This window comes from Coregonus clupeaformis, chromosome 13 (genome assembly GCF_020615455.1).
Source record: "Coregonus clupeaformis isolate EN_2021a chromosome 13, ASM2061545v1, whole genome shotgun sequence".
NCBI classification, from domain to species: domain Eukaryota; kingdom Metazoa; phylum Chordata; class Actinopteri; order Salmoniformes; family Salmonidae; genus Coregonus; species Coregonus clupeaformis.
In genome coordinates, this window is record NC_059204.1 from 21,869,481 (window position 1) to 21,885,638 (window position 16,158).

At 46.1% G+C, this 16,158-nt stretch overlaps 1 protein-coding gene across 7 annotated transcripts in view; it reads left to right on the forward strand.

The window, feature by feature from the left end:
• The window catches only part of LOC121579762 (clathrin heavy chain 1), a 47,039-nt gene that overhangs the window by 13,294 nt on the left and 17,587 nt on the right, over nt 1-16,158 (forward strand). For all 7 annotated transcript variants that reach the window (XM_041894631.2, XM_041894633.2, XM_041894634.2 and 4 more), the window contains 8 exons: nt 2,433-2,701; nt 4,196-4,357; nt 4,625-4,738; nt 6,194-6,367; nt 12,108-12,305; nt 12,967-13,167; nt 13,559-13,711; nt 14,105-14,227. In XM_041894631.2, coding sequence (XP_041750565.1) covers nt 2,433-2,701; nt 4,196-4,357; nt 4,625-4,738; nt 6,194-6,367; nt 12,108-12,305; nt 12,967-13,167; nt 13,559-13,711; nt 14,105-14,227 — 1,394 coding nt within the window. The remainder of the gene's footprint in view (nt 1-2,432; nt 2,702-4,195; nt 4,358-4,624; nt 4,739-6,193; nt 6,368-12,107; nt 12,306-12,966; nt 13,168-13,558; nt 13,712-14,104; nt 14,228-16,158) is intronic.

Genomic DNA, 16,158 nt, shown 5'->3' on the forward strand with positions numbered 1-16,158 from the left:
TGGAAATATTGTGGGTCAAATTATGAATTAAGCTAAATTTTTGTTGACACATTTATGCTGCTTGCCATTTGGATTCCCTGCCCCAGTTCCTCTGTGTTCAAATATGAATGTTGCCCAACCCCATGGGTGCCTACAGGGCTCACTACCTTTGTCATAAGAGCTGTGTAGTTTTATCATGGCTCTAAGCTTAGGTTATATAATCCTGAAACGTGAGCTAGGTTACTCGGGATGTTATGTTTTATATTTTATTAAAACATTTAGAATTCCCTCTTAGCTAGCCAACTATCATGGTAGATCCTTGATCCTCCCACGGTTCTAGGCAGTGAACGTGGCCTGGGTGATTGTTGAATCAGTGTCCATACTGGTAGCTCTGCTCATATAGTATTGATTAGATGATATACGTGTCCAGGAAGACTTCCTCTAGTATTCTAACCTATCAGATGATGGAGTGGCTGTAGTAAGTGTACATTTCAGGCCAGAAGGAGTATAGAGATGATGAATAGGGCCCTTTGATGAGTTACTATGGCCCAGAAGGCTGAAAATCTGATTAGCCACCAATTCATTGGTTGTTAAAGTAAAAGACTGTTTGATCGATTTTTAGACCAGTGGATTCAATAAGAGTCGTCGTCCTCTCTGTAGGTCCAACACTGCCCCTCCTCCCAGTCCCATCCCCGCTACCAATGTCCTAATGTCATTTACACAGGCCTAAAACGCTTGAACAAACATCTGTTTTCAAATGAAATTCCTGGGATTTCCAGACTGACAGACAGACAGATGTCCCTGTGATAGTAATGCTCTGTGTCCTCCTGTCCTAGCTGCCTGTCTCTTTCTCTTTATTGTGACCCTGCATTTTTCCTGACTGCTTTCAGCAACCATTAATTTATCTGAAAGGCTAATTTCTAACTACTGAGTGGATAACTGTTATTACTGAAATAGACAGTCCACTTGTAGGATATTTATAGTTTATACCAGTGAGGGTGGGATGGTTGTCTGATCATATATTGTTTGGAGGAGGACTCATTATTGGTCTATGTGGGCTACAATCCAATAGGCCTATGTACTGATTTCAGGAGTGGATTTAGCCAAAAATAACCACTTAGTATGACTGTCACATGAAATTTTGAGTTGCCTGCCATTTTTAGTTTTGGAGCCCACTGTTAAGTGGCAGAGGTGAGGAAAAGGGACCTGTAGTGCCTAAGATGGTAAAACATGCGTAGGCTATAGACTGTGGCAATAAATAAATAATACACTCATTTGAAGCAGAAAGCGGTCGGAGATTATACTGGTTTAGCAGTCATGACTTTTGCCATTATTTGGAGTCTCATTCCCAATCATCTGTGTTGTAGCTACTGTAGAACAGAATTAGTGGGAATCGCAAGGCCGTGGTCGTCTAGCATAGTAGTGTTGCTAGCTACCTTCTCTTCTTCCTATTCCCTCATCTGCATTCAGACAGCGATTCCCCTCCCTCTCAACCACTCTGCTAAATCTGTCATGTGATGGTTTAGTCACCCTGGGGGATGGGAACATCAGAATACACGTGTGCAGATTCTCACCATGCACACACTTTAAATTGCTTAATCTGTTCCAATCAAAAATGAACTTAATATTTGGCTGCTGACGCTATAATTTGTGCACTGCAAACTATAGTCTGTGATGTTGTGATTATGAATCGCCGGCTTTCGGTGTCAAACTGATAACACAGCAAAAATAATTCTGCAGCTTTTGAAAGTTAATTGCTTTTTGTGATTTACAATTTGCTTTCGATATGGTAAATGAACAGGGAATACATTTAATGCTTCTTAATAAGGCTTTAGCTTACCTATTTAATGTTTATTCACTCAAAACTAATCAAACAAAACACAGGTGAGTAACCTTTTCTAACCTATCCATCATTGATATATTAACAATATTAAATAACATGTAACAACGTACAGTCTTAATCACTATTGAGAACCCCTCTTTTCCATTATTTTAAGGGGTTTTATTTGCCAGAGTCCCAAACACACTGTGCAACATGCTGTATCTTTCCTCTCCCTTTAATACTGTCCATAAGTATTAATTAGTCCTTCTCCTCTTATCTTATATTTGACCTGGATGCAGATATGTAAGATTTTAGTGGTTATCTGTAAACATTTTGCTTTCATTTCTTTGCTTAATCTCTATATGACTGCTGTTTTAGTAAGTCATGGTGACCTTCTTGCCTGATGCTCTCTGAGCCATGACTACCAACATTTCGAGCTTGACTCTCGTTACGCAAGTGGAATTTGGTATTTACTTTACCTTTCCCTCAGTCCGCTGTGTGTGTTTGTGGCTCTCTATAACTTTAACGGTGTGTGTGTGTGTGTGTGTGTTGACTTAGTTCTCAGAGAGTAGCCACAACGTTGTTCTCCCATGCGATGCCCCTCTCTCTCTCCACCCTCTGCCCCTCTCAGCTGCCAAAACCCTTCAGATCTTTAACATTGAGATGAAGAGCAAGATGAAGGCTCACACTATGACGGACGACGTCACCTTCTGGAAGTGGATCTCCCTCAACACAGTGGCACTTGTGACCGACAACGCCGTCTACCATTGGAGCATGGAGGGGGACTCCCAGCCAATCAAAGTCTTTGACCGGCACTCCAGCCTGGCGGGCTGTCAAATCATCAACTACCGTACTGACGCCAAGCAGAAGTGGCTGCTGCTCATTGGCATCTCTGCACAGGTTACTGTCTTACACACACACTCATGCATATTCGCGCGCACACACTATATTATAGTTGTAAAAATGGGGAGAGGTATGTCGGTGATAAAGAGATGCTCTGCTTTTTTGACACCGCACTCCACAAAGCAAGTCCTGCAGGCTCTAGTTTTAGCTTGATTATTGCTCAGTCATATAGAGTACCACAGTATGAGTCATAATACCCATTAAAACCTAGCTTTCAAACAAGGACATGGTTCCAATCGTTTTTCCACCATTCGATTTTTCACATAGGGGATTTTAGAAACACTTAGAATAAGGGCTGTGTTTCGTGTAGGCTTACCCTGGCCTGATGTTTTGATAACCGTGTAAATCTCTCTAGGACAAGGTGACTTTTATCAATATATTCACCTGTATTTACCCCCAAAAATGAAATGCTAATGTGGCTATCATAAAGAACTACAAATGCCATGATGATCTGGACGAGACTGCCGAATCGAGGCAAAGGGAAGAATCTCTGTATTAACTATCTAATGTTAGCCAAATTTTGTAATGAATACATTGGCAAAGTTTCTTTAAATTGACAATTCTGTGATCTGTCTTGCGCAAGTTTTAAATTGACACAATACCTGTTAGCAAAGGTGTCCGCTAGAGATGACGTGCAGGGATTTGTAGTCTTGCATGATGTCTACTTTGATGCTATTTAGCATTTTCGAATCTGAGAGTAAATAGAGCCAAATATAAAGTCACCTTGTCCGAGAGAGATTTACATGGTTATCAAAACGTCACGCCATGGTAAGCCTACACGAAACACAGCCCTTATTTTAAGTGTTTCTAAAATCCCCTATGGGAAAAATGAATGGTGGAAAAACGATTGGAACCATTTCCCTGTTTGACTGCTAGGTTTTATGGGTATTATGATACCTCCACTCTGAGGCTCTATGGTCAGGCGCTGCTAAGAAGGACCTAGAAAAACTGCAGCAGGCCTAGAACAAAACTGCACATCTTGCTCTTCACTGTAATCAGAGGGCTAATATGAGTACTACTATGCATGCCAGTCTCTCTTGGCCAAAAGTAGAGGAGAGACTGAATGCATCACTTCATCTTTTTATAAGAAACATGGTTGAAAATTCCAAATTGTTTGCAAAGTCAACTTCTACACAGCTCTGACACACACCCCACCAGACATGCCACCAGGGGTCTATGTGTATGTACTGATATGTAGGCTGTTTGACATTTTAAATGTATGTAGTTCTGTCCTTGAGCTGTTGTCTGTTAATGTTCTGTATTATGTCATGTTTCATGTGGACCCCAGTAAGAGTAGCTGCTGCTTTCGTAACAGCTAATGGGGATCCTAATCAAATACAACAACAAAACTCCATGACAGTGAATATCCCTAATCACACACGCGGCATGGCCTTAGTATGTACCATAAAACTTGATCGGCTGACTGTAGCAGAACATTGCATACCCTGTTGCTCTGTAGTTAACGTGTTTGACGTGTTTTCTCTGCTGCAGCAAAACCGTGTGGTGGGTGCCATGCAGCTGTACTCTGTGGACAGGAAGGTGTCACAGCCCATCGAGGGCCACGCCGCAGGCTTCGCCCAGTTCAAGATGGAGGGCAACACAGAGGAGTCCACACTGTTTTGCTTTGCTGTGAGAGGACAGGCCGGGGGAAAGGTAGGACAGGGGAGGAGAAGAGGGAGAAGGGACTGGCAGGTTAAAGGCTATTGTGGTTGGTGGGCGTAGATATTATATTTTTCCATTTTCACTTGACAATACTCAGCTGGCATATCTGGTTTAAATAACGTATTTATAACCAGATTACAACTAAGTGGTTGAAATCTGGTTGTATTTACGTCTTTGCAACCAGTTTTGCCCGCTGGCTAAGCACATTGTAGATGACTGTAAATGACATTGTTCTCAATGATCCCCTCTCTATTGTAGTTGCACATCATTGAGGTGGGCACCCCACCCACAGGGAACCAGCCTTTTCCAAAGAAAGCAGTGGATGTGTTCTTCCCTCCAGAGGCTCAGAATGACTTCCCTGTGGCCATGCAGGTAGATAATAGCTATGGACTGTACTGTATTTATCACTGTTATACCCATTTCACACTACTGAGCCATGCCAAGCTGTGCTGCAGTGGCCTGGTTACGGATTCAACATAATTGCATGCTGGAAAGGAGAATGTGAAAAAATATCAGATCCGGCACAGTACGGTTCGGGTCGGCACAATAGTGTGAAAAGGGCATTAGTGTTAGCCAATGGCGGCATGGTAGGTACCTTGGACTGTACTTTTCACTGTTCGCCACTGTTAGCCCAGGACACCCTGACCTTGTTGCTCTGACTGCACATAGTGGGGAGCGGCGTGCACATCACTGATGACCTGAAATGGTCAATTCACACAGACTGGTTAGTGAAGAAGGCGCAACAAGCGCCTCTTCAACCTCAGGAGGCTGAAAAAATGTAGCTTGGCCTCTAAGACCCTTGGCCCCTCACAAACTTCTACAGATGCACCATTGAGACTATCTTGTCGGGCTGAATCACCGCCTCGTACGGCAATTGCACCGTTCGCAACCGCAAGGCTCTCCAGAGGGTGGTGCGGTCAGCCCAACGCATCACTGGGGGCACACTTCCGGCCCTCCAGGATATCTACAGCACCCGGTGTCACAGGAAGGCCAAGAAGATCATCAAGGACCTCAGCCACTGCCTGTTCACTCCACTACCATCTAGAAGGCGTAGACCGTACAGGTGCATCAAAGCTGGGACATAGACACTGAGTGTACAAAACATCTTTCCATGACAGACTGACCAGGTGAATCCAGTTGAAAGCTATGATCCCTTATTGATGTCACTTGTTAAATCCACTTCAATCAGTGTCGATGAAGGGGAGGAGACAGGTTAGCGAAACATTTTTAAGCCTTGAGACCCTCTGTATGTCTGCCATCCAGAGGGTGAATGGGCAAGACAAATGATTTAAGTGCCTTTGAACGGGGTATGGTAGTAGGTGCCAGGCGCACCGGTTTGTGTCAAGAACTGCAACGCTACTGGGTTTTTCACGCTCAACAGTTTCCCGTGTGTATCGAGAATGGTTCACCACCCAATTGACATCCAGCCAACTTGACACAACTGTGGGAAGCATTGGAGTCAACATGGGTCAGCATCCCTGTGGAATGCTTTCAACACCTTGTAGAGTCACCTTGTGTATTGTTTTGTATTGCTAGGTATTGCTTGACTGTTGGAGCTAGAAACACTTCACCTGCGATAACATCTACAAATATGTGTACGCAACCAATACGTTTAGATTTTGTTTTGAGGTGGCTGTAGATTAGCACAGGAATGTATTAGTACAGGAAGAGTGGAGCTATATATATCCTTCCTCTTTCATTTGTCAATGAATGAAAGAAACCTATACTGCCCTTGAAGGATTTTCTTTCAACCTTAGATAATACGTTGCTTTTAAATTTGTATACATTTGGTTTCTCTAAACAAATGTTTCCGCCTTTTCCTCTCAGATAAGCTCCAAGCAGGATGTTGTGTTCCTCATCACCAAATATGGCTACATCCACCTGTACGACCTGGAGACTGGCACCTGCATCTACATGAACAGGATCAGCGGAGAGACCATCTTTGTTACGGCCCCACACGAAGCCACCGCCGGCATCATTGGGGTCAACAGGAAAGGACAGGTACAGATACCACCTTGCCCACCCTCCTCTTTACCAACCAACCTCCTTTATCCACACCTCCTCTACCCCCATTGGTCTGGGGGGAAAAAGCAGTTTGAATACAAATATGGCCTGATTGATTGACTTCAAGATGTTTAATCAGTTTCAAGTTTTACAATGTAAAGAGAACATTCACCTCATCCTCCACTAATGATTTGATTATTTTACAACCCCTCTACTGTGTCATGTAATATAGAGCCTAATACATTGTAATCCATTCAGCTAGATGAGGCTAGTTATAACCCTAGTGTTCCAACTATTGATGTGCTCTACTGTAACCCAGCCCAGTACTATACCACCACTGGTTCAACACTGCTCTGCATTCCATACATTATACAGCCTATTATATAGTGTCTCTGGGGATGCCGGGGCTGTAACACACATACACCACCGTGAGCTGATTACTCAAGCGGTACCATGTATAAACCCCCCACCACCACATCTAAGACCCAATAAGACAATCATTACCACGTACCACCCTCTTTCATATTTAATCATGTTTTCAGGGGTAAGCAACACAGGGAGGTGAATAGATGATAGGTGGACGACTGGCGTTGAGCAAACAGGATAAAATAACAATTCCCCGGCCTGTCGTTGCTGTTGTCAGAGGGCTCAATCTAAGCCAGGAGCCGTCCGTTCGTTATAAATAATCAAAGGTGTCACTGGTGAACCAGCGAGAGAGCCACCCCCCCTCCAACACACACACCCTCCACTGTGAAGGCATTACAGCAGGATAACGGGATCTGTCTAGCTGATATATGTTCCAGCCAGGCCACAGACCCCATGTGTTATTGGGTGGAGGAGGGAAAGCTGATCTGAGACACACACACACACACACACACACACACACACACACACACACACACACACACACACACACAAACTGGAGCATAGAGCACCCAGAGCTAGACATTGGCTGGGGTTTCTATAGAGCAGTGAGGTTTGTATAGATGATGGCATAGAGACACTGGCAGGCTGGGGCTTCTATACAGTACAAGGGTTGGGCTGCAGCCTCCACTTGACGAGGGCTCAGGTGAATGAATGGCATTGGAAATATTTAGGCCTAATCCTCTCTTCCTGTCAGTGGAAGGTTTGAAATTAATTTGCTTCCCTTTGGCTGCCGAAAGATGTAGCCAAGCTAACTGGAGTTGGAATGCAACAGCATAGTAGTCTTGTGTAGTTTGATTGCTCATTAGTTGGAATTAATTGGAATATCGTAAGAGCATAATGCCTTGGTAATAAGGATGCCTGCTGGCTAAGCAGGTCCCTACAGTGCTTTTTTCTCCATCATTGAGTACCACACAGGGAGCTGTGGGGCTCTCCTCTCCTCTTCTGTGTGTGTGGCGTGCGCCGCCTGTCCGTGTCCAAGATGCTGCGTCTGCACTCTGCAGCCTGTCACTGGCTGACCTTGAGATGGAGGAATCCCTGTAAAAAGCTGCACGTGATGTTGAGTGGGAGGCACCAATCCTCTTACTACTGGCTGGGAGGAGAGGCTCTCTGTCAGCCAATCACAGCCCCTCGAGTCACCCCGCATCACAGGACTCTGTGACGTCAGCTCTGCAGTCAGTTACAACTGTGTGTGTGATTCAGGGCCAGTATAACACCGATACTACGGCTCATCTCATTGGCATCTCAGTGTCTGATAGGTCTATTTTGTAGATGTTATTATGTGGTTGTCCTAATTATATAAAAAGTGTTTTTTATATTTTTAAAGATTTGGTGACTTTCACTCTGTCAGAACCAGTTGTGGATGGTAGTGGATGCCTCTCTCTCTCTGCCTCTAGGTCGCTCTCTCTGCAGCCTCCCCCCTCCCCTACACACACACACACACACACACACACACACACACACACACACACACACTCTGTGGTAGAGAGGGCGCATCTACACTAAGAGCTCTATTTCTTACCCCTCTTTTCTTTCCCTCCATCCCTCCCACCCTTTATTGACCCTCCCATATTATTAGGGGATGTGGTCTCTGACCCTTCCTCTCTGAGTGAAGGGGAGAATGAGGTTCAGTCATGCCTGTTAACAGCTGTGGCAGTGGCCTGCTGGGCTTATCGTGGGGCCCCTCTCCTCTCCCCTAGTCCCCCCTATAGAACCTCTCTCCCTCCCGCCCCACCAGAGGCACACCATACACTGACACACTAATGTATTTACCATCATTACCATACCAGCCCTAACCCACGGCCTGGCTCAATGCCCCCAGAACAAGTTATAGCGTTTAGCCTAATATGCCCTGATTGCCCTCAACGTATTTCAATTCTGTTTTATCTCCATGCTCATAGAAGTAAAATGGTGTGTGCTTGAATGTGCATGCCGAATATACATTTACATTTTAGTTATTTAGCAGACGCTCTTATCCAGAGCGACTTACAGTTAGTGAATGCATACATTTTCATACTTATATATATGCGATGCAGCGGAGTCTATGGTGCACTATGCAGTGACGCTGATGGCTTTTGACAGGCCCAGAATCGGCTGCCTGTTAGACCACTACAGACTGAGGCTGTTTCAGAGTGGTCCATTCAGGGCTCTTGTTATACGTTTGCCCCCCACCTCCCTCCCTCTGACCTCACTGTCCTTATCCCCTCTGGTTGGTTGCTTGTCATCTGGAGGATTCTTTAAACAATGTGGCCAGCTGGTGCCTAACTGGGTTGGTGCAGGAGAAGTACAAAGAGTGAACAAACGAACGGTTAGCTAGCATCCGTCTCTCCGGCAGAAAGCAGACACCCCTCTTTCTCCCTCCCTCACTTCCACACATGGCTGTGTCCTTTGTTCACTTGTGACGTTGTAGCTTGGATTGCCTCTGGCCTGCCATTCACTGTCCTGTCTGTCAGTTACCTGATCTGGAGCATACGCTTTCATCTCAACATGTCTGTCAATGGGACCAGTGTGTAAGAACAGAGGCCAATGTAGCTAGATAGTAGATACAGCCCCCTTTGAACAAGTTAGAGCAATAAACACCCCCTGTGTCCCTCTCTCTCTCCCCCTGTGTCCCTCTCTCTCTCCCCCTGTGTCCCTCTCTCTCTCTCCCCCTGTGTCCCTCTCTCTCTCTCCCCCTGTGTCCCTCTCTCTCTCTCCCCCTGTGTCCCTCTCTCTCTCTCCCCCTGTGTCCCTCTCTCTCTCCCCCTGTGTCCCTCTCTCTCTCCCCCTGTGTGTCCCTCTCTCTCTCCCCCTGTGTGTCCCTCTCTCTCTCCCTGTGTGTCCCTCTCTCTCCCCCTGTGTGTCCCTCTCTCTCTCCCCCTGTGTCCCTCTCTCTCCCCCTGTGTCCCTCTCTCTCTCCCCCTGTGTCCCTCTCTCTCTCCCCCTGTGTCCCTCTCTCTTCCCCCTGTGTCCCTCTCTCTCTCTCCCCCTGTGTCCCTCTCTCTCTCTCCCCTGTGTCCCTCTCTCTCTTCCCCTGTGTCCCTCTCTCTCTCTCCCCTGTGTCCCTCTCTCTCTCTCCCCCTGTGTCCCTCTCTCTCTCTCCCCCTGTGTCCCTCTCTCTCTCTCCCCCTGTGTCCCTCTCTCTCTCTCCCCCTGTGTCCCTCTCTCTCTCTCCCCCTGTGTCCCTCTCTCTCTCTCCCCTGTGTCCCTCTCTCTCTCTCCCCCTGTGTCCCTCTCTCTCGCCCCCTGTGTCCCTCTCTCTCGCCCCCTGTGTCCCTCTCTCTCGCCCCCTGTGTCCCTCTCTCTCGCCCCCTGTGTCCCTCTCTCTCGCCCCCTGTGTCCCTCTCTCTCGCCCCCCTGTGTCCCTCTCTCTCGCCCCCTGTGTCCCTCTCTCGCCCCCTGTGTCCCTCTCTCTCGCCCCCTGTGTCCCTCTCTCTCGCCCCCTGTGTCCCTCTCTCTCTGCCCCCCTGTGTCCCTCTCTCTCGCCCCTGTGTCCCTCTCTCTCGCCCCCTGTGTCCCTCTCTCTCGCCCCCTGTGTCCCTCTCTCTCGCCCCCTGTGTCCCTCTCTCTCGCCCCCTGTGTCCCTCTCTCTCGCCCCCTGTGTCCCTCTCTCTCCCCCTGTGTCCCTCTCTCGCCCCCTGTGTCCCTCTCTCGCCCCCTGTGTCCCTCTCTCTGCCCCCTGTGTCCCTCTCTCTCGCCCCCTGTGTCCCTCTCTCTCGCCCCTGTGTCCCTCTCTCTGCCCCCTGTGTCCCTCTCTCTGGCCCCTGTGTCTCCCTCTCTCTGCGCCCCTGTGTCTCTCTCTCTCGCCCCCTGTGTCTCTCTCTCTCCGTTCTCTCTCTCTCCCCCCTTTCTCTCTCTCTTCCCTTTGTCTGTCTGTCTCTCTCTCTCTCCGTTGTCGCTCTCTCTCTCCCCCCCTTTGTCTCTCTCTCTCTACCCGTCTCCCTGTCTCTCCCCTTTGTCTCTCTCTCCCCCTTTGTCTCTCTCTCTCCCCCCTTTGTCTCTCTCTCTCTCTCTCTCTCTCCCCCCTTGTCTCTCTCTCTCTCTCCCCCCTTTGTCTCTCTCTCTACCCGTCTACCTGTCTCTCCCCTTCTGTCTCTCCCCTTTGTCTCTCTCGCTCTCTCCCCGTCTCTCTCTGTCCCGTCTCTCTCTGTCCCGTCTCTCTCTGTCCCGTCTCTCTCTGTCCCGTCTCTCTCTGTCCCGTCTCTCTCGCTCTCTCTCCTTCGTCTCTCTCGCTCTCTCTCCCCCCGTCTCTCTCGCTCTCTTCCTGTCTCTCCTCTGTCTCTCTCTCTCTGCCCCTGTCTCTCGCTCTCTCTCCCCGTCTCTCTCGCTCTCTCCCTCTCTCTCTCTGGCTCTCTCTCCCTTGTCTCCTCTCTGCTCTCTCTCCCCGTCTCTCGCTCTCTCTCCCCGTCTCTCTCTCCCCGTCTCTCTCCGTCTGTCTCTCTCTCCCCGTCTCTCTCTCTCTCTCCGCCTCGCTCTCTCTCCCCGTCTCTGCCTCTCTCTCCCCCGTCTCTGCTCTCTCCCGTCTCTGCTCTCTCCCCGTCTCTGCTCTCTCTCCCCGTCTCTCTCTCTCTCTCTCGCGTCTCTTGCTGCTCTCTGCCTCTCACACCAGTGTATAAAACATAAGATATATATAAACATAATATACGCCAAATATATAGTAGGCAAATATATGCACAGATATATATAAGGAAGGTATATATATGGGTATACAACGATATATATACAGATATATATGAAAAAATATATATACAGTGTATATAAATATATACACGCAGTAATATATAATCTATAAACATCAGAGATATATATATAATAAATATATATGTAATATATCATATATAAATCATTTAGGTGTATATATATGGTTTATATATACGAGTAAAATATACTAAGATATATATATATATATATACATATATATATATATATATATATATATATATATATATATATATATATATATATATATATATATATGTAAAATATATATATAAAATATATATATATATAAAATATATATGGAAATACCTTATAAATATATAATACATAAACATATATGTATATATACCAAACATATATAAAACTCTCCCCCCTGCTCTCTCTCAACCCCAAATCACACAAACACTATATCCACCCAGTTCCATATATATACATGCCTCTCGCTCTCTCTCTCCCCGTCTCTCTCTCTCTCTCCCTCTCTCTCTCTCTCTCTCTGTCTCTCTCTCTCTCTCTCTCTCTCTCTCTCTCTCTCTCTCTCTGTCTCTCTTCTCTCTCTCTCTCTCTCTCTCTCTGTCTCTGTCTCTGTCTCTGTCTCTGTCTCTGTCTCTGTCTCCAGGTCCTGTCAGTGTGTGTGGAGGAGGAGAACATCATCCCCTACATCACCAATGTGCTGCAGAACCCAGACCTAGCCCTGCGCATGGCCGTCCGTAACAACCTGGCCGGGGCCGAGGAGCTGTTCGCACGCAAGTTCAACAACCTCTTCGCTGGGGGAAACTACTCTGAGGCTGCCAAGGTGGCCGCCAATGCACCAAAGGTAACTAACACATCAACGGTACAAGGTCTAATTTTCCTCCAGGGGGGAGCTGATCACATCACTGTGATGTAATGGAAGAAAGTAACTGTCCAGTTTTTCCAGATTACTATGAAATATGACCCTGAATTAATTACAATGAGTGAAGTATGTTTGAATGGTGTGGGCGTATCCAGTAAACAGCTGATTGACCACCTCAGCCAATGAGCCGACGTGAAGTCACATTATACGAGGAAATGACAAGCATTTTTGAAACGGTCTGTTTGAGAAACAAGTTTGAGGTGGGTTTTTGAAGTGTTTTATTAAAGTAATAAATATATGCGCGTGCGCGCTTTGGCCACATGAGTATATTTTAAAAGTGAGATTTTCACTGGACAGTTACTTTAAAGTGTGATATCTACCTCTTTCCAACCAAAGTGCATTTCCTTCTGTTTGTTATTTTCTTGTAATTTCAATACACTACAAAAGTGAATAATGGGTCACGTGATCACTATAGTGTAGATATGCAAATCAGACTGTTCTGATGAGCGTGTCCCCAGTATGTATATGTTACTATGTACAATATGTTGCTAGCAAAACCCTCTCTAAAACGTATATCAGCAGGATCTCTGTGTGTATATAAACTGCAGTGGACCCCTCCTCCCCTCTCCACTCTCTCCTCCAGGGTATCCTGCGTACTCCAGACACCATCCGTAAGTTCCAGAGCGTGCCGGCCCAGCCAGGCCAGACCTCTCCCCTGCTGCAGTACTTTGGTATCCTGCTGGACCAGGGCCAGCTCAACAAGTTTGAGTCTCTGGAGCTGTGCAGGCCCGTCCTACAGCAGGGACGCAAGCAGCTGCTGGAGAAGTGGCTCAAAGAGGACAAGGTGTGTGGGTGTCTGTCTCAGATAGAGAGATGGGTATCTGACCCTCCATAGGAAGAGGGCTTTCCTAAGCTGTGTGTGTCTGTCCATGTTCATATCTCCCCAGTCACCTGGGTTGTTAGTCCTTTCTAAGATGTTGTGAGGCAATCTGTTTGTTATGCTGAGCATTTAAATCGTTTTTTGCCCCTCCTTCAAACCATGCTTGGCAATATTGGCGTCTCCTTTGTCACTCTCAATGTTTCCCCCTATAGCTTTCTGCTTCACACTAATTGTTAATATTAAAATGTGTTAACCCAACACCTGATAGTGATTCCGCACATTCCAAACATAATGTTTCAGTAGGGTCTTTTACCTGTAGGGTAGTTGTGGTGAAACTAACTTTGTCTCTTATTAGCTGGAGTGTTCTGAGGAGCTGGGGGACCTGGTGAAGTCAGTGGACCCAACCCTGGCTCTCTCTGTCTACCTGAGGGCCAACGTACCCAACAAGGTCATCCAGTGCTTCGCTGAGACCGGACAGTTCCCCAAGATAGTCCTGTACGCCAAGAAAGTATGTTGTCACTCTGAGATGAAGCTCTGTTGATGTTCTTGTTTCCTTTCTTTGGTTTGGTTTCCTCATGACACAGTTGAAGAAGTGGGTGAGCTGTATCTTAGTATCCCAAGGGGGGCTTTAGAATGGGGCTGTGTCTATTGGGGCCAAATGGGGTTAGCAAGGAGGGTTTTAGCTTTTGTTAGCTAGATGTGTGAATGGAAAGTATGTTGTCATATGACAATGAAAGGGTGTTTTTTGAGGGGATAGATTAAAAAGTTTTTAATTTTTTAGAAAGCAATTAAAGTTAAAAATAAATAAAATATGTAATATTACAAATATGCACGTTGAGGAGCAGAATGGTGCATTGGTACTTGTATGTGGTTGTATCTGTTGCTCTTCCTGTGTCTGTAGGTGGGCTACACTCCAGACTGGATATTCCTGCTGAGGAATGTGATGAGGATCAGTCCAGAACAGGGCCTGCAGTTCTCCCAGATGCTGGTCCAGGATGAGGAGCCTCTGGCTGACATCACACAGGTTGGTGGGAGGGATGGAGGGAGAGAGTGGGTGGGAGGGTGAGAGTGGGAGGGATGGAGGGAGAGAGTGAGAGTGGGAGGGATGGAGGGAGAGAGTGAGAGTGGGAGGGATGGAGGGAGAGTGGGAGGGGAGGATGAGTGGAAAGGAGGGAGAGGGGAGGGAGAGAGTGGCAGGATGGGAGAGGTGGAGGACGAACAGAGAAGGGAGAGATGAGAAGGGGGAGGAAGGCTTAGGATAGAGGGAGATCGAGAGATGGGATGAGTCCCCTAGACTAGAGCATTCTATCTCTCATCTACAGTTGAAGTCGGAAGTTTACATACACTTAGGTTGGAGTCATTAAAACTCGTTTTTCAACCACTCCACAAATTTCTTGTTAACAAACTATAGTTTTGGCAAGTCGGTTAGGACATCTACTTTGTGCATGACACAAGTAATTTTCCCAACAATTGTTTACAGACAGATTATTTAATTTATAATTCACTGTATCACAATTCCAGTGGGTCAGAAGTTTACATACACTAAGTTGACTGTGCCTTTAAATAGCTTGGAAAAGTCCAGAAAATGATGTCATGGCTTTAGAAGCTTCTGATAGGCTAATTGACATAATTTGAGTCAATTGGAGGTGTACCTGTGGATGTATTTCAAGGACTACCTTCAAACTCAGTGCCTCTTTGCTTGACATCATGGGAAAGTCTAAAGAAATCTGCCAAGACCTCAGAAAAGAAATTGTAGACCTCCACAAGTCTGGTTCATCCTTGGGAGCAATTTCCAAACGCCTGAAGGTACCACGTTCATCTGTACAAACAATAGTACGCAAGTATAAACACCATGGGACCACGCAGCTGTCATACCACTCAGGAAGGAGAGACGCGTTCTGTCTCCTAGAGATGAACGTACTTTAGTGCGAAAAGTGCAAATCAATCCCAGAACAACGGCAAAGGACCTTGTGAAGATGCTGGAGGAAACAGGTACAAAAGTATCTATATCCACAGTAAAACAAGTCCTATATCGACATAAACTGAAAGGCCGCTCAGCAAGGAAGAAGCCACTGCTCCAAAAGTACCATAAAAAAGCCAGACTACTGTTTGCAACTGCACATGGGGACAAAGATCTTACTTTTTGGAGAAATGTCCTCTGGTCTGATGAAACAAAAATAGAACTGTTTGGCCATAATGACCATCGTTATGTTTGGAGGAAAAAGGGGAATGCTTGCAAGCCGAAGAACACCATCCCAACCGTGAAGCACAGGGGTGGCAGCATCATGCTGTGGGGGTGCTTTGCTGCAGGAGGGACTGGTGCACTTCACAAAATAGATGGCATCATGAGGAAGGTAAATTATGTGGATATATTGAAGCAACATCTCAAGACATCAGTCAGGAAGTTAAAGCTTGGTCGCAAATGGGTCTTCCAAATGGACAATGACCCTAAGCAAACTTCCAAAGTTGTGGCAAAATGGCTTAAGGACAACAAAGTCAAGGTATTGGAGTGGCCATCACAAAGCCCTGACCTCAATCCTATAGAACATTTGTGGGCAGAACTGACAAAGCGTGTGCGAGCAAGGAGGCCTACAAACCTGACAAACCCAACTTATTGTGGGAAGCTTGTGGAAGGCTACCCAAAACGTTTGACCCAAGTTAAACAATTTAAAGGCAATGCTACCAAATACTAGTTGAGTGTATGTAAACTTCTGACCCACTGGGAATGTGATGAAATAAATAAAAGCTGAAATAAATCATTCTCTCTACTATTATTCTGACATTTCACATTCTTAAAATAAAGTGGTGATCCTAACTGACCTAAGACAGGGAATTTGTACTAGGATTAAATGTCAGGAATTGTGAAAAACTGAGTTTAAATGTATTTGGCTAAGGTGTATGTAAACTTCCGACTTCAACTGTATATATATATATATGTACGTAATTTACACTCCA